The sequence below is a fragment of the Protobothrops mucrosquamatus genome, unplaced genomic scaffold (assembly GCF_001527695.2).
Source record: "Protobothrops mucrosquamatus isolate PMUCROS unplaced genomic scaffold, P.Mucros_1.0 scaffold482, whole genome shotgun sequence".
Taxonomy (NCBI): Eukaryota; Metazoa; Chordata; class Lepidosauria; order Squamata; family Viperidae; genus Protobothrops; species Protobothrops mucrosquamatus.
Window position 1 is genome coordinate 103,362 of NW_015386802.1, and position 19,067 is coordinate 122,428.

General features: G+C 41.8%; 1 protein-coding gene across 1 annotated transcript in view; it reads right to left on the reverse strand.

Moving 5' to 3' along the window:
- The window catches only part of PTPRN2 (protein tyrosine phosphatase receptor type N2), a 519,027-nt gene that overhangs the window by 91,544 nt on the left and 408,416 nt on the right, over positions 1-19,067 (reverse strand). Inside the window, exon 12 of the mRNA XM_029284276.1 lies at positions 917-1,064. Coding sequence (XP_029140109.1) covers positions 917-1,064 — 148 coding nt within the window. The remainder of the gene's footprint in view (positions 1-916; positions 1,065-19,067) is intronic.

Sequence of the window (19,067 nt, forward strand, 5' to 3'; positions counted from 1 at the left end):
AAATATCTCTTTTCATCAAAATAGTATCAAATTCACTAAAAACCAAGTATTCTCTTCACTAATCAGAGTACGTTTCAATTTCAAAATGTATTAATTTGATTTTGATACCAACTTTAGATTGACTGTGAATAATCCTGCCCATACCACCTTTCTGTATTTTTCTCTTAAACTGATACTTCAGTGACTTTTTAAACAATAAAATTTAGAATTTTTAAAAATATCTGCCCCACACTATAAGTAATCTGTATTATTATAAAATACAGTATGTTTTGAATTGTAAGATTTAGCATTCAATACAGTAGTCTGACATAAAGCTGATAAAGTATAATTAGCTAATGAAATTGCCATTATCTATTGGAAGGAAAATATGGTGCTTTAAGACATACAAAGCGGTCTAGAAATATCAGCAACTAAATGGCTGTGCTTTCTAAAGTAACCCAGAACTGAGAATAGAAGCTTTGTAAACTTATCTGTGGATGCCAACAAGTATTTATTTATTCTAAATGAGTACAAATGTATAAGTGATGCAGTTTGTAATTGCAAACTGAATTAGAATTTTTTTCCTGATAGATGTAAGTATGTCAAAAAGCTAAGATGAATGATCAACACAACCTCTATTGTATTCAACCAACAGAATGAATGCCTTTACACAAAGCTGTGCAAAATATTGCTTGCTGTAATCAATATAAAGAAAAACAAAAATGTATTGTGCAAGTTACACCGGTGTAAAAGATGTGTTGCCCAGGGCAATGTACTATAACATTTAACAAAATATTAAGTTACTTTACTAAGTATTATTAAGTTACTTTACTAATACATTTCTATACCTGTCCCATAAAGATGACAAAAACATTCAATATTAGATAAAGAGCGAAGCAGTACTGTAAATAAATCACTTAGTTTAAACTATACATACATGCAACTACAACTTGACAGCGGTTTTTCTGGACATTTTCTTCCTTATGGGCAATGGTAGTTGCATTAGGCTCAGCTTGATATGCACAAAGTGCTTCCCACTCTTTCTCTAGACGATTCTTGTTTTTCAAATGATCTTCCATGTAGGCCTGAAATTAAGAAGTCTAATCAGAAGTAGCAGGCTTAACATATTCAATACTTGCTATTTCAATCAACAAGTGAATGAACTGTAAAGTAGAGAACCAAACTGGTCTAGTAGTTAAGGTGCTGGTTTGGAAACCAGCAGACTATGAGCTCTAGTCCTGCCTTCTGCATGGAAACCCATTAGGTGACTGGGCTAGTCACTCTCTCTCAGCCAACAATTAAGGTTTGGGTCACACGCCAGTCAATCTTATTGTAGCCAGTGGCAGACCTGCACTTGCTGGGAAATTCTAGGAAGGAAAAAAAAGTGAATGAACTGAAAAGTATTAAGGCACTTTGATTTGAATACAAAGAAGTACTAGACTGGTTGCGACTGCTGTTTACTGATTTGACCAAGATAGAAACATAATAAATGAATGAGTGTTTTGACTGACCAGATACTTAATAGACTTGAGTTTCCTGAAAAGCAGTCTATATGGCAAACACTGACCTTCAGAGGAGTATCAAAATGAGCTTGTGATATTGCAGTAGAAGGCACTTTTAAATTGTGTTTTGTTTCTCCTTGGATTTTACATGGAATATTGAATCATTTTCTTTATACAGTGAGATCAAAATTCCAGGATTTATGTAGGATTGAATCCATAATGCTCAACCTTAGACACCATAGTAAAAGGAAGGAAAAGAGAAATAGGCTTGAATTTTTCTTTCTAAACTTTTGTATGATTTAAAATTAGATGGTTGCATGTGCAGGCATTTAATGGTGTCTGTCAAATCAGCAAAAAATAGCGCAAATAAAAAAATTATCATGATCAAGCAAAGCAAAAAGAAGGAAAAGGTTCCAGGTATTCAGTTGCAGCAACCATAATTTCTCTGAAAAAGTTCAGAGCAAAAAGAAGATATTTATATGAACTATAAGATCATCATAAGAAATTCCTTTTCTTAGTTAGGATCGGTCAAATCTAAATAATTATTGCTAAAAACATTAGTGTATTTCAATTTCATTTATATACTGTATATTTTCTAAAGAACGATTAAGACAATGCTAAGATATTTCAAATGAGCAACAAATACATAATTTTATATGAAGAATATTTTTGCCCAATGGTCAACTTTGACATAATGAGTTATACCGCTGGTCCTGTCATAGCACATAAATACACCAGTGAACTTCAGAGACAAACAATTTATCAAACAAGTCAGGTGTATGAAAGGAAAAGGGAAGAGAATCTTGCAGAAGGAAGGAAGAAAGGAAAGAAGGAAGGATAAAAACAGCAGAAAAACTAATCAAAACACTGAAAAAAGAGCAAGGAAAAAAGAAGAAAAAAAGGAAAATAGAGAGGAAAATAACAGAAATCAAAGGAAAGAGCTAGAATGATTAAATAAAGAGATGCAGTACTTAGGGAGGGAAAAGAACGGCTTCATTTTTAATACTCTCCAGCTCCCAACGTACTCACTAGCTACAAATTTGATGAGTTCCCCTACTATTCCTTCATCTCAATCGTTTATGAAGATATTGAAGAGTACTAGGCTTAAAACAGAACTTGGAGTATCCCACTGCTTACTTCCCTCTATGTAGATGTATGATAATTCCATTAATGATTACATGTTGAATGCGGTTTGTTAGCTAGTTACGAATCCATCTAATGGTGAAGCTATCTATCTCAAAGTTTTCCAACTTACTAAGAAGTAGGTTGTGGTTTACTTTGTCAATTGCCTTACTGAAAAACAAGTATATTATGTTCACACCTTTTCACCAATCCACTTAATAACTTATTTTTATTCTTGAGTATTGAATTGGCCACTGAGGTTATGGCATTACTTTGACCCAACATAGTAACTGATTAGCACACATTTATAAGAAAATCTTTACTTCAGGCAAACTGATTGTATCTTAGTTATAAAATAAAAAGAGTAAGATAGTACTTGTTGTTCATTTACTTATTATATTTATATACTGCCTGTTGGGAGCTCCAGCATACAGAGTTCTCTCCTTCTGTTCTCCCCTTAACTCCCTTTATGAGGTAGGCTGGATTGAGAGACACTGATTGACACTGAGTTACCTACTAAGCTTTCGTGGCTCTGGACTAAACATGAATTATCCTTGTATCACTCCAACACCATAAACAAAATAATTTGTTGGCTCTTAATTTTAAACCAAAGGTATTTCCATGGGAACAAAATACTATCAGATCCATGTACTGATCATCATATGGAAATCTGAGCTCATTTATGGACAAGAAGATAAAAATTGAGGCATCTGAAGAAAAAGAGAATGTAATAGAAATGCAGAATTAATGCTAACAAAGTATTTTGGATTATAAGATTTGTTTCAATGAAAAGAGGAAAAAAAGCTGGTTGTGGAATACCATAATAATAGATATGTCTTTGGTGTTTCTAAAATACAAAGCATAGGGTTATTTTGATGTAAAAGGATTACCCCATTAGAATAAATGACATTTGGCTCACAAAGCAACATATAAGAATGCTTTTCAGAGATTATGTAACAATACACTGTGAAAACAAAAAGTTACACAAGATAGGTAGCATTTAATGTATACCTGGTTTTCACTGGCCCAGTAAGTCTCCTACATTTATACAGAATCCAATTTCATTACAAATGAAGACTTCTGAGAAAACCTAGATATGCCTTTGAAATCCTACATTTGTTTATGTAGTAAAGAAGGTTGCTTGACAGGCTTAATATATCTGTGTTTGTGTTTTCAAGAGCCAAATAACAAAACCTGATAATGCATCTTAGCATTGTCCTGATAGTAGAAGACTCACCTGCTGAAAAAAGGCATTTTGGTACCAAATACAATACTTAAGACCAATTCACACATACAAATCAGCTACTTCAGAATGTTGAACTGAGTTCATACTTATGGCCTTCCTAATTCAGTTGTGTCAGTTCATATATTCATCAGTCCCTTCATTACTATTAAAAAGATTACATACAATCTCTGTGTATAAACTATGCCATCTACAGGCTTCAACTCCCAAATGTTATGCTTCCACACTGCTTGGAAACATCCTTACATGGGTTTCTCCAAACTGCCAATAATTTATGCCTTAAGTTTACATAAGAGTAACATTAGGATACAGGATCCTCAATGGATTAAGTCATTGAGCTCATAATCCATTCTGTCTGCCACATAAAATTGTACTGAAGATTCAAATATTTTCCTTTTATAGTAATACAGAAATCTGTATTTATAAGATTTTTTCAAACTATAGAAAAAAGCTGGAATAGATTTCTCTTATTGACAATAATGCAGGTGAATATGCACTGATGTCTAGCATTCTTTACCTGGCTCATGAACTGCAGAGAAAAGAAAAGGAATACAATCAAATGTATTGATTGTCTGAGATACAGATGATTTTACTAATAAGCCAAGAAAGTTGGTAATTTTGAAACTTTCTTTTCACAAAGCTATGATTTGTATTTGATTATTATCTTCTTCTATTAGTCCTCAAATAAAAAAAATTAAGAATCTACTTTTTTCTATAAGCCTCCCAGCCCAAAAGACAGATTTTGCTTTTTTTAAATCCAGAAAATAGTATGTAGACTTTTTGAATAAGCTAAGAAGTTCATTGAATAAGCATCTGTATGACAATGCATCCCTTGAATAATTCCAATACTGTCATTATCATAGAAGTAATATTTAAACTGCCCTTACTGGTGTTAAGTGCTATTTTAAGTTAGAAACTTATATAATGCAACTATTGCTGGAGTTTGTAAATCATTTCTCTCACTCTCTGTGTGTTTGATTGACTGTGAGCCAATCTTGATTCTCAACAATTGCTTAGACAAATCTTTGCAATTTTTTGGCAAGATTTTTGGAAATGGTTTGTCACTGATTTCTTCCTAAAGTTGTTGAGATAGAAAGACTGCTCCAAAGTCTCTCATCTAGGTTTCGTGCCTAAGGCAGACCTAAAATTTTATGTTCTTCCAGTTTCCAGGCTGATCCCTTAACCATTACAATAAGTTAGTTTTCTTTGCAAATCATAATGCCTTTGTTTTCCTACTACTATTTCTCCTGCAGACTTTAAAAGGCCATGATAGTATGATTTCTTAGATATTCTTTACTCCTTCATGGAAGAAGGTACTTGCTCCAATACTGTCAAATATTATTTTAAGTAATAATGATTGCTAAGATCATAGTAAACCAAAACTACAGAGGCTGAAGCAGAGGCAGAACAAATATATTATATATTATATTAAGTAGTATACTCTTTCAATGATGCAAAATTTCCCATCTCCCTTAGTATTAAATAATATTCCATTTGTCATAGGTGATGGAGGTGATGGCAAAGTTTACTGGGTTTGATGCATCTCCATATAGAAACTTCTTTTTTAAACAAATATGAAACTGAATTAAAATGGAACCATTAACTTATCTCCAGCATCTTCCAAATAAATCAATACACCGGGGGCAAATTAGCACTTTTGTATAGCCTTTCAGCATTTAATGTATGCATTCGTACAAAGAAGCCACTCCCTTTCCTCACAATTTCTGCCTTCCCTGTGAGATCTTTTGACCTTTTTACAGAATGCATTAAAATCTGTTTCCAAGGATGTAATCAAGGAAAACATTATATATGACAGCACATTTTTTATTATTTATTCTCTAAAAAGCACCACAGGCACTGGCTGTCAGTTTTTATCTCACTGTCTAGAAAAATGACTAAACCACATTTTCAGTGCACTGCATCTAACAACATTCCTGCCCCAAACTATGCTTGGCCAGCCATGGTATGTGCTAATCACTCTATCATTATTAGTTTGAGAAAGAATGAAACATTTGGGTAAAGCTCTATCCTGTCCCTATAAAAATAAAGAAGGGAGGATATTTTCATAAGGCACACAGTTCTCCAGAATAGATGTCAAGGTTACTGAACAGATATCATGGTTATCTTCCATAAGAGGACCTGAACTGGGATGGTAGCCTTGGGTTCAAAGGGGACTGCGAATAAACTATAGAAAAGGCAACATAAAATTCCAGTGTGAAATATTAGGGATCAGAGAAAAGAAATGCAAGACCTTTCATAAAACACTTCACTGATGTAATAAAATAGGAGATAATGATTGGTGAGATAGAGCAACAGATAGATTCAGCTAGCAAATGTCATCAAAGGGTGATGAGATTGCAGTTGGTCAAATATCAATTTATCTTTTTTCAGAAGGGGAATGGATTTAGATTGCAAGGTTCAAGAAGAAGTAACAGACACACCAATATTTAAACTGTAATATAATGTGCAAAGAAGAGTTTATGTATTTATGTATTACCTATATCTCTCCAATATAACCTGGAAAGTCTTGTTATGATGGCAACTTTGGAAGGCTCAAAGTGCCTTCCAACTATGAAGGGTCTGAGTTCATTAGTGTGCCATGATGGATTGTGTCTGGACAAGGTACTTCAAGCGCAGAGGACTTGGATATGAGTTTCCCATCGAGACATGGAAGCATCATTGATGAGGACATGAAAAAGTATGAAAGGAAACAATGAAACTATTTGAAATCAGCCTCCAATGGAGGAATTTCTTGATGCAAAGCAAAACCAAGAAGAATTATTATTTTAAGTCCTGATAGACTAGAAGAACTATGTATATAACATTTTGAGCTGTTTTAGAAGTATAGGTCCATTGACTGGAACTGCCAAATCTTGTTAATGAAAGAAGCAATAATTCATCCTTAATCAGCATGGCAGCACAGAATCAAATGAAATCCAGAGAGAGATGGCCTCTGGAAGTCAACTGGGCATGAAGTATCCAAGGACAAATCTGGTGATCTTATGACCAAGAGAAAATATTGATTTTGATTATGCCAAAGCATAATAGGTTTAAAAAAAGGGCAAAGATCTCAAAGGAAACTTGTCCTGAATTGCCCTTTTGCATATTAACTCCTGTTCTCAATGAGAAGTTCTTAAAAACTTCAAAGAACAAATTGGGGATTCTATTAATGACATGACTGGCAGTAAAAGCGTTTGGAGAAGTCTATTGTGGAAAGGATCTTGTTGAGATAGAATTGGGAAACAATGGGTTTTTTTATCTTAATAAGTAATTTCCTCAGTATTGATCATAATGCAGTAGAGGCCTAGGGAGTGAATTTGATCGATCCTTTGAAGAGACAAGGGCACCACCAGACAAATTTGATGACATGGCAAAGAGTTTAGAGAAAGAGGGGACTACAACAATTTCAGAGTCAGCCACAAATCTGATCTCACAACATGGCTAAGAAAAGAGAAGAACAATTGCTACAAATCTGTTTAGTAAGTGCCTGATGATTCTTTTAAATATCTGCAGCATATTCTTCATCAACAGAAAAAAGCACAATTTATACCAATTTGAGGATTGATTTTTTTTTCTCATAATAATAGCACTTTTAAAATGGAGCCCTCAGAACCATTAGATGGAACACCAGATGCTTGCAAGGATAAGATGTCTCATGAACTGCTCTAAGGAATTTTGAAGAGAGGATTAAGGAAAATAAGAAACAATGTTAAAGAATTCTGATAAAGTAAAATGATTATCCGTTTAAGGATGAACATGATGATGTAGCACATGGAAACAAATTGAAGGGGTTCAGTGAGAGTTTCATCTAATTGTGTAATAAATATGGGGATTAGGCCAAATAATTGTGTAAATTGTTCTGATCAGTTCTAGACAAATACACAATCAACATTTGTTAATCAATCACAGAAATCACAATAAAAGGAACATTTTTAATCAAACAACTTCAAACACAGCACCCAAAAATAAGAATAAAATGCTCTCACTACTTCCTCCCTTTACTTATTAAAAGTGCAGCATTGTATGAGATAGTAAATGGCTATGTTTTCTCCTGCTGTCAAAATAAACAAAAATACATCAATAACAGAATGCAACAAATCAGAATATTTAGAATGCACATTTTTAATCTAGACTTTTCCTATAAATGAAGAGCCAGCAGCTCCCTTGAGGAGAACTCAATACTTATATTGAGAGAAATTTAAACCCCATTCCAGAAATCTCCTTTCTTACAGTTCCCAGTTGCTGGAAATACTCAGTAAAATCCAAATGAAATAACTGGATACAATCTGGTACAGAATAACACAGGGTTTTATTTGACTTTTTCTGTGCTCTTGTAAAACACCTGAAAATTACATCTTGCCGAAACTATTGTTAGCAGTCAAAAGAACAGTGTCACGTAAGACCTTTTTCTCTCAGTGGAACAAGAAAGAGGTAAAAAATATTTTTAAAAAACCTATAAATATAAAATGTGTTTGTAAGTGTGTTTAAAAGAAAGTTATAAACTTGATTTAAAAATAAATAGCTAACATTGGTGAACAAAAGCCACCAAGAACTTGGCTTTGATAAAAGTGTCTCACATTTTAACTCTTAAAACATTTCAAATAAAGCAATGGCATTTTACCCCTGTAATTACTTTATCTTAAATAATTTTTCAACCAAAGGTAATATAACTATTCTTCCTTCTTTGTACCTTTTTTCTTTTCACAATGAAAAATGTCACTCCCCTCCCCACAGACACATTTAAGGAAAAGAAAAAAGAAGGAAAACAGTCTGGAACAAAGACAGTTATTTTCCTTGTCTGTTCTGTTATTACTAAAATAAAAATGTCAAAATAAATGTACTAAATAGAGTTCTTAAATAATCAGTGGTCACCTATGGCTATGAAATTTCATTAAAACAAGGTAGCAGGTGAAGAACTTTCATTTAAACCAGACATGTCAAACTCGCGACGTCACATGACGTCGCACAATGTATTAGGACTGTTTTGCCATTGCCGGCAATGGGGTGGGTGTGGCTTCCACGTGACGCATCCGGCCCACGGGCCGGCAGTTTGACATCCCTGATTTAAACGATTTTCACATGCAGTGCAGAGAAGATAATAATTTAGGATTACAGCTCAATTGAGGTGATTTAACTGAAGGCAATTTTGAAATCCGTGTATTTCCTATATATACAAACATAGCTATTAGAATATATGGGTTTTTAATGAAATATAACTTTTATGGAGACTACAAGGATCATCTAATCTTTTGTTTTATAGCCCAAAGCATTTTTGCGCTGCAAAATTAGGTTACTGAGGAAGCAGAAGATAATTGTTTCCCTAAACTTGAACAATACTTGAAAACAATTTTAGAAATAAGTCCTACTGAACAAAGTATATTTATTAAGAAAGATGTACATACTCATAGTGGACGATCACCCTTTAGATAATTTTACCACGGAAGACTGGCCAGAACCAGATATGAGAAGCAAATAGTCCTTTTGCACAAAATTAATGTGCAAATAGAAAGAGAATAGGGTAGCATGCCTGAATATTTCATAATTAATGATATCCATCATTATCACTAGATTTAAATATATCCTATCTTTCATTCCAAAGCTCAAGGTAGTATTCATAGTACTTCTTCCTCCAGTTTTTCCCCACACTAATAACTCTGTTATTACACATAGGAATTGGGCATGATCCTGCTCCTATCCATGGGCACGTTGTTTTTATCCTAATTACTTACTTCCTTTCTGCTTTTCTTGTTTCCATGTTATATTGACATATTTTTAAAAAAATATCTCATCTGGGAACCAGAGGGAAATATTAGCAGAAGAATAATCAATTGGGGGGGGGATTCAAGAAATGATCCTTTTATCATAGATGGTAGCCTCTCTACAGCCCCAGCAACTGTAAATTTCTTGTTGTTTGTTGGTCTAATAGAAAAATAATAATAAGTTCAATTCTATGCTAACACTTACCTGGAATTAAATTCCACTAAACTCAGTAAGTCTTATTTTCTCCAGCACTGGAGATGGATAATCCACCAATGGGTTTAGACTGTATTCCTGCCCAATCAGATCAAGTCAGCCAAAGTTGCCACGCCCATCCTGGACCCTAGATCCCAGTCTTGACTTGATCTTGCCCAGGACAGACATGTAAGTTTGGCTCTTAGGCAGGTATAGTCTAAACTATTTGTGGATTTTCCATTTTCCTGATTGCTGGCTGTGCTGTGTTCAGCACACAAAAAAAATTGGTTTTCCAATTGGCAGGTTTGCCCATTTTCTTCCCATTCAGGAATCTCAGAATCTCTTTTGATTTTCTCATTCCTGACTTGGGAGGGGAAATACAACAATTTGATTCTAAAGAAGGGGCTCCTTCTTTCCCTTTCTCCCTCTCCCCAACCCAGCAAACAATCTACTCACTGCGGACTAATGACTATTAGTCCCCAGCACGCCTTGAAGCACTTTGCCTTCCTATCGGAACTAGTGGCTGCGGCTCCGGTGGCCGATTGCGAGGAGGAGGCTTCCTTCTTCATGTCAGAGGTTTGCTTTCATTAATCCTGCGTTCTTGGGGGTTTTTGGAGTCGCGGCTGCAACTTCAATCCTCCGGATCCGAACTTCGGCTCCAGCTGCTTCCCTTACCTTGCAGCCACACGATCGCCCAGCTATCGCCCGGAGATGCGCGCACGCACAGGGATAGGTGCCGATCAGCTGTTAGGCGGCTGATCGGTGAAACAAAAAGTGCCGTTTTTCGGTTCCTCTGCCTCCTAGAACGGCTCTTCATTGTAGATAGACAGCGTCCCCACAGCATCGGGCCTTTCCTGCTCAGGTCCTCGGGCCTCGACAGTTTCGGTTGTTCTCCGAGTGCGGCCGCCATCTTGGACCGCGTGGGTGCGGAGAAATTGGCTCCCCTTCTAGCGAATTTTGGAGGAAGGGGATCCTTCCTCCTTCATTACTGTTCTTTCCCTGTGATGGGGGAAATTGTTTGGAGGGGGTGAACTAAGAAGACAGGGGGACACCCCTAGGATCCACTCTATCACCAGGCAGGCTGCCATTTTGAGAGCCAGCCGCCATTTTGAAAGAGAATTAGGCCTATTTCTGGCCTGAGGCCTGCTATTTAGGTATATAACCGTACCTCCAGGCTCCTGGAGCAAAAAATTTAGCACAGGCTTGCAGGCCATTTAAAATCTGAAAGGCCTTCTTCAGAAGCAGGTTCTCTTGCACCCCCTTTTTCAGGTTTGGTGTCTCCTGGCCTCACTTTGCCATAACGAACATAACCCAGCCTATCTGGGATTACCAAATTACCAATTGGATACCAGGAGTACCCTGTCGTGCTCCTGTCATTATCCACACAAGAGTGTTCTTCTGGGTTTCAGGTGCCCCCTGCAGTGCACCTGTCCTTATCCTCAACAGATTTAACCGGATTCCAGGCACCCCTTGTAGTGTGTCTGTCCTTATACCGTGTAACAGCTTTAGTTGGATTCCAGGCGCCCCCTTTTTCTGTGCATCTGTCCTTATCCAAGCAGCAGCTGTACCTGGGTTCCAGGCGCCCCCTACAGTGCGCCTGTCCTTATCCAGTGTATAATACTCTCTAGATACCAGGGGTCCCCCATCGTGCTCCTGTGCTATCAGAGAATGGAGGTTTCTGCTTCTTCTTCGAAGGGCGCTTTGCCATCTTCATCGGCCCTAATGAATTCTGCTCCATCTAGTCTGGAGGGCACTGACAAGACTGCGACCAAAACCAAGGTCAGATCTGCCAACAAGACCTCCAAGAGGGCTGAAAAGCAGGCCAGCCGGAGACATCAAGCCCTAGAAAAGGAGTTTTCAAGGGCACAGAAGATAGCCAGGTTAGACACTTCTCAAGCTGAGGGATTGATGTATGACCTACCCCTGGGGCCCCCAACCCTCCCCCGGGGGGATGGTCGATGGGTGAACCTTCCCACTCCCCTGTACAGCATGGGGCGGGCGGAACTCCCAACATTCCCCAATCCTCAGCTACATGGACACATCACGGGGCCCCCGAGGCTACCTTCACTCCCACTGCGGCCGGACTTCGGCCTAGCGAACCTGTCACCCTCCCCTCAGAGGATCACCTGGCCTTGCTGATTGCGCAAGCAGTAGACCGCGCTCTTGACGCCAGAATGCTAACTCCCAGACCAGTGGCTACTGCCCCCCTTCCTATCCATCATTTGGTTGCCGAAACTTATTACGCACCTTCCTCCCCATCTGGGTCCACATGTTCTGAGGGTTTGTCCTTTCACGACCAGGACATTGAACAAGGGATTCCCATGTCTGAGGAGGAGGAACCTCCTCCCGAAGCTCCTTCATTTAGCGGTCTGTTCAATCCTTCCTCCTTTGTTACTCTGCTCTGCAAGGCCACATCCACAGCCCATCTCGGGCCTGAACCTTCCTCGACAATGGCCACTGTCTCCCCTGACTCGGAGGCAGATCCTAACTTCACCGAACCGGTGGCAACTCAACACCGCATCCCTTGTCCCCCCATGTTCCTGGCTTCCCTTCCCCTCCCAGGTGCTACTGATAAAAAAAACTTTACAACGTAGCTAAGGATCTGGAGGAGGCCCTGGAAGTACCCGCGGTGGACGAACCTTTAGGCCCCTTAGTATCTCCCACCACCATCCCCGGAGATGTCTCCGAAGCCCTCAAAGCGGAGGACCGTAAGTGTGAACTCGCCTATCATAGGACGCACCAAGCGACAGCATGGGCGATTAGGGCGGCCACCTCCGCATCCTTCTTTAATAGATCTGCCCATCGCTGGCTCAAGCAGCTCCAGGCCCGTACCCCAGCAGATGATATCCGCTCCCACCAGGATCTTAGCAAGATGGTGGCAGCAATCAAGTATGCATCAGATGCCACTCTCCAAGCCGCCAGGTTCGCTTCCAGGGCTATGGCATCCAGCGTCACTGATCGCCGTATGCTTTGGTTGAAGCACTGGCACGCCAATGCCAAGTCTAAGTGGCGTCTGTCAGCTGCTCCATACCAGGGAGGTAAACTGTTTGGAGACGCTTTGAATCCTTATCTCACTGAGAATAAGGACAAGTGCAAAGTCCTTAATCACCTACTTAAAAAATTGGATAAACGTTCAAATTACTACCCTCGTACACAGTCCTTTCGTGCTGGGGCTAGGTACAACTATTCCCAACCCTTCCGCCCCTTCCTGGCCAGACAGGACAGGCAGGAGAGACAGTCTGACAGACAGACAGCCAGATCTAGACAACAATTTCAGGGGAAACGGCCCTTTCAAGGGAACGGCCGTCCATTCCGCCATTCCAGATGACTCCCCGACGGTCCCTCCCATAGGGGGCAGACTATCTCTTTTTGCCCACCAATGGGAGGCAACCACCACGGACGCATGGGTGCTCAACACTGTACGTCACGGCCTTTACCTGGAGTTCATCTCCGATCCTCCAAATTGATTTCTCTCTTGTCCATACCCCCGAAATCAAGCAAAGAAAAGACTGATGGACGAAGCCGTCCAACATCTTTTAGACATACGGGCCATAGAACCGGTGCTGGCGGACCAGAGAGGTCGGGGATTTTATTCCATCCTCTTTGTCGTTCTCAAGACGTCGGGGGGATGGAGAGCCATTTTAGATCTCAAAGTCTTGAATTATCATCTTGTATACCGCAAATTCAAGATGCAAACGCTCCGTTCCATCTTGGGAAGCGTGAGAAAAGGGGACTTCCTGCCGTCCATCAACCTCACGGAAGCATACCTTCATATCCCCATCTCTCTCGCCCACCGCCAATTCCTACAATTTGCTCACAAGGGTTGTCATTTTCAGTACAGGGCACTACCTTTTGGCCTCTCATCGGCTCCCAGGGTGTTTACCAAGATCCTGCGGTCCTGGCAGCTCACTTAAGGATGGTACCAGTCAGAGTCCAATGTTACCTGGACGACATTCTGATCCAGTCATTGTCCATCCAGTCCACCAGGGCAGATCTCGAACTGGTGGTCAGGCTGCTGCAGGATCACGGGTTCTGGGTGAATTTCCCCAAGAGCCACATGGTTCCCACAACAAGATTATTACACCTCGGGGCCATCATAGACACGGTGGAGTGCCGGGTGTATTTGTCTCAAGAATGCCGGGACAACATAAGAGAGTCAGTCCTCCAAGTACGCAGGGGCCGAACAGTATCTCTATCAGCCTCTCCAAATTGTTAGGGCAGATGATCTCGGCCATAGCAATCGTCTCGTGGTCCAGGCTCCACTCCAGGGAACTGCAGTGGTTCCTACTACCTTTCCAGAGGCAGAACCTCAGTGCCTCTTATCAAAGGGTGAGACTCCCACCTCAGGTACCACACTCACTCATGTGGTGGATATCACCCGCCATACTCAGAGGGTTGTTTTTCAAGGACTCAGATCGGATACTGCTAACGACCGACACCAGCCTGTTCGGCTGGGGTGTGCACCTTTGATTGCTGTGGGCTCAGGGCCGTTGGTCCCATTCAGACCTTCGGCACGACATAAATTGGCTGGAACTACGTGCCATCCATCTAGCCCTCCGCCACTTTCACAGCCTGGTAAGACGGCGCCACGTACTGGTCCTCACGGACAACGTGACTGCCTAGGCTCATGTAAACCGACAGGGGGGCTCTGGCTGTGCTGTGATCTCGGGCTCTGCTGACCAAGTCGCTCTTACTGGGATCCTGGGCAGAACACAATCTGGCTTCCATCAAAGCCGATCATATTTCAGGGAAGGAGAACACTCAGGCCGACATTCTGAGCAGGGCGACAGTAGATCACTCAGAATGGCGCCTCCATCCAAGGGTCTTCAAAGAAATCTGTCACCGTTTCGGCCTACCGCTGTTGAACCTCTTTGTGTCCGCGAACAACGCCCAGCTGCCTGGCTTCTTCTCCCGATTCCCATCTCCAGGGGCGGAACAGGCAGATGCGCTTCGGAGTCCATGGTCTCAGGGTCTGCTTTATGCCTTCCCACCTCTCCCTCTTCTCCTGGCGGTAATATGCAAATTTCTCCAGGAGCGAGCGGAGATACTCCTGGTGGCTCCTTATTGGCCAAGGAGGCCTTGGTTCGCCGATCTAATGAGCCTCGCCATTGCAGATCCATGGCGGATTCCTCCGGACCAGGTATCGCTCAGCCAGGGGACCATTCTCCATCCGGATCCCCAATGGCTCCAGTTAGCCGTCTGGCACTTGAGCGCTCATTCTTGTCACAACAGTTTTGTTTACCAGGGGTCATTGAAATAATCCAGGCATCCCGTCGTCCTTCTACAAGTTGTATTTACGAGGCTACATGGAAGAACTTTCGCTCCTGGTGCTCCGGTCGTCACTTGTCACTTTCGGAGCTCACCATTCCCCATATTCTGGAATACCTGTTAGAGGGTCTGGAGAGGGGCTTGGCCCCGAACACATTGGGCAGGCAGATAGCTGCTCTTTCCACTGTCCTCACCTGTGACTCCGTGGGGTCATTGGGTCATCACCCCTTGCTTCGCTCTTTCCTTAAGGGGGCAGCAAATACCAGACTCCCTACAGTACACAGGTACCCTTCATGGGAGTTACCACGGGTGCTTCGGGCTCTGACCAGGTCGCCCTTTGAACCCCTTAGGTCATGCGATGCTCGCTACCTGTCCCACAAGGTGGCCTTCTTGGTGGCAATCACGTCGGCACGACGTATTTCCGAATTGGCAGCGCTCTCAACCCGCAATGACCTATGCGTTTTCCACACGGATCGTGTGATCCTTCGCCTTGGCCCCACTTTCCTTCCAAAGGTCAATTCCCTATTCCACAGGTCCCAGGAAATAGTACTCCCGGATTTTTGCCCTAACCCGTTGCATGCTCTGGAACGGCAGTGGCATAGCCTGGATGTCCGCAGGGCGCTCCAATGCTATATTTCCCGGACAGCGGAATTCCGCAAATCAGAGGCCCTCTTTGTATCCTTTCACCCTTCCTCCAGGGGTCGGAAAGTCTCCTCATCCACAATTGGCAGGTGGATTAGGGCGTGCATTGCCGGGGCTTATCAAGCTGAGTCCTTGCCAGTTCCATGACGGGTTACAGCACACTCTACATGGAGTGCATCTACGTCTGCGGCCTGGGCCACTCAGGCGTCCATTGAAGACATATGCAGAGCGGCCACATGGTCTTCACCATCTCCATTTATTCGGCACTACAAGATCGATACGTTTGCCTCGGCGGAGGCTTCCTTCGGTAAGAGGGTCCTCCAACAGGTTGTACATCAAAGTGCCACACCGGACTGGTCTACTTCCCACCCTCAGGGACAGTAGGCTTTGGTATGTCCCATTGGTGGATTATCCATCTCCAGTGCTGGAGAAGGGGCGTTGTCTTACCTGAACGCCTTTTCTCAGCACGGAGATGGATAATCCACTCCCACCCTGCAGGTCATTAGGTCTAGGCTTAGTTTTAGTTAATGAGCCACAACGTCTTGCAGTCAGTCAATGGCTATGCTCGCGTCAAGACTGGGATCTAGGATCCAGGATGGGCGTGGCAACTTTGGCTGACTTGATCTGATTGGGCAGGAATACAGTCTAAACCCATTGGTGGATTATCCATCTCCATGCTGAGAAAAGGCGTTCAGGTAAGACAACACCCCTTTTAGTATATATATACAAAATTGCACTACATCGGCAATTTATATTTATGTTTAAAAGTTATTTTCCTTCAAGGTGTTCTCATCTCAATTCAAACTGGATCGCTTTCCATCTAGATAATTTAAAGATCTTTTTGACTTACTGGTAAAAGAAAGTAAGTGAAAGTTTTAATGTATTTGTGTATATTGTGTATATTTCCATTTCCTTTAAAGATCTGTTAGTTTATTTATAATTGCTAATTATCAAGTAGAATAGTCTTGAGTTACAAGGCAATTGGCAACTAGATCAGAATTTGTCTTGCTAAGTGATATGGTCATAAAATGCGACATCATATCAATAAGCAATAGCAATAGCTGTTATCAATAGCAATCCTGGCAACCCCAGTTGCCATTGTTAGCCAAATCCCACCAGATGTTAGTCGAGGATCCACCCTGATCCAACTCACTCTTGCTTGGTTCCTCCCAGCCCCGAGTCTTGGTAAGGTATCCCCCTCTTCAACTCTCCCTCCCACCTATGTCCCCTCCCAATCTCTGCCATTTTGGCTCTCTTGCACTCCACTGTCCCTGCTGGACTTGCCTCCCTGGGCTCACTGGCCCTGCCATCTCTGTTGGGTTTGCTGCCCTGCCCATATGCAGCCCTCTGCTTACCTTGGAAGTCTCCCAAAACTTCAAAAGAAAGCCCCAAGAAGCAGAAGGATAAGACAGCAAAGGTCAACTGGGGATGATAAGGATGAAAGGGCCAGTGAGTGCAGGGCAACAAACCTGGCAGGGATATGAAAACAGGGTGGCAGGATCAAGAGGCTTGGGAGATTGGAATGGTCAACAAAGCCAGTGGCCAACTATGAGTGATTTCAAGGGACTTTGTCTGACAGATGTTGAACAAATTATTCTGTATGCCCCAGAATGGGGTTCTCTGATCCTTCTCTAATCAAAAGGGGACATGTTGAATGGCTATCCACAGATGTAATAAGGGCAGAGTAGTCCTGAGGATTACTGCTAAAGATAAGCTTTAATAGTGGCTCTAATCTGTATTCTGTTAAGTTTGTCCCCTATTGAATGCTAACAATGCTGTAGACAGCACTTCTATTTCATCTCCTTTAACTCTTCCATGAATCATGGGGAGTGACAGGATCCATAAGAGGGGAGAGATCGCAAAGTGTGATCCAATCCAAACTCTCAGCTGACTCCTACTCCAAGTAGGCTTCAGATGGACAGGAACAGCCCCTGAAAGACAGCTGAGCCTGTCAGCTACCAATGGGAAACCAATCTAAAGGGTCTAGCTTCCCTGCAGTGATGTTAGAGAATTCCATGGTAATCAGAGGGTGATATGACCATGACAAGGGAGACACCAAGAACTCCCCCGATTTCAGATCACATAGCCTCTGACAGGAACACCAGATCCAGTGTGTGACCACTGTTTCCATGTCAGACTCTGAAAAATTTGGAATAGGTCCATGAGTGTCACGGTTACCATGATCTCCTGAGCCACCTCAGATTCTACTGCTAGAGAAGGCAGATTAAAGTTACCCAAGACCATAAGTGCCACTGCCAACCCAGAAATGGAGTCAAGGAGTTCAGGCAGGGAGATTGATATGTAGTATTGAGGCTGGTAGAACAGCAACAATTGTAATTTATCCCAAAAGCCCAACTTAGTGAACAAGGTCTTATAGCCAGTAACTTGTGATGCAGCACCCATAAATCCCTGAAAGCCATAAGATAGCCCTGAATAACTATCACCACACCTCCACCGCTGTCTTGGGGTTCCTGATACCACACCTAAAATATATCACTGAATATATATATGGATATATCACTGGATATATCAGTGAAAGGGCCACTCCCCTTTCTGGACCCAGTCAGGTCTCAGTAATACATGCCAAGTCAGCTCTTTCATCAGTGATTAAACTGCAAATGAGTGAGGTCTTATTACTGAGTGACCTGGCATTTAGAAGCAGCATCCAAAATACAAGTCCCCTAAAGGTTTGCTAACTGGGTACAGGGGTTGAGACCAGGGAGGTGGAATGTGAAACCAGTATAGGACATCGGTCCCACATTCCTTGAGAATGGCTCCGTCTCTATCTCTCACTATATCTTCCCATGCTGATCACTACTATAATACTTTGGCTCATGGCCAATCGCCAATGGCAGCACTATTCCCCAATCCAGGGCCCACAATTCCTAAGGCTGGGAACTTCCCATTAACTCCATTCTAGGAAGGCACTTTAGCTCTCAGCATTATCAGGATACCCAGTGACCACCTCCCCCATTCCACCCACAAACAAACTCACAAACATACTCCCATTCATAGACATCACGCCCCTGACATTTTCACCAACTAGTCCAAGCCATCCTTTCTATTTATGCCTAAGCCACTAGTTCCCTCCTCTGACTCTCAGAATAGTTTCAATGGGAAATCCAAAGTAACAGGCAACCTAGCCAATAGATGGAATCCACACAGAAGTGATCACTAATGCTGTATCATCTTTTTCCTCTCTGGCAAAAGGAAAGGCAAAATGGACTCCATAGGGAGATGGAATCCACAATAACCTGCCACTACCCCCGCCTAGCCACTACTACAGAGTCCCAATGTCTTGGCTGGCCTCTCATTGGAGAGCTGCCGGGGTCCTGCCCCAGCAGCAACCATCAGATACA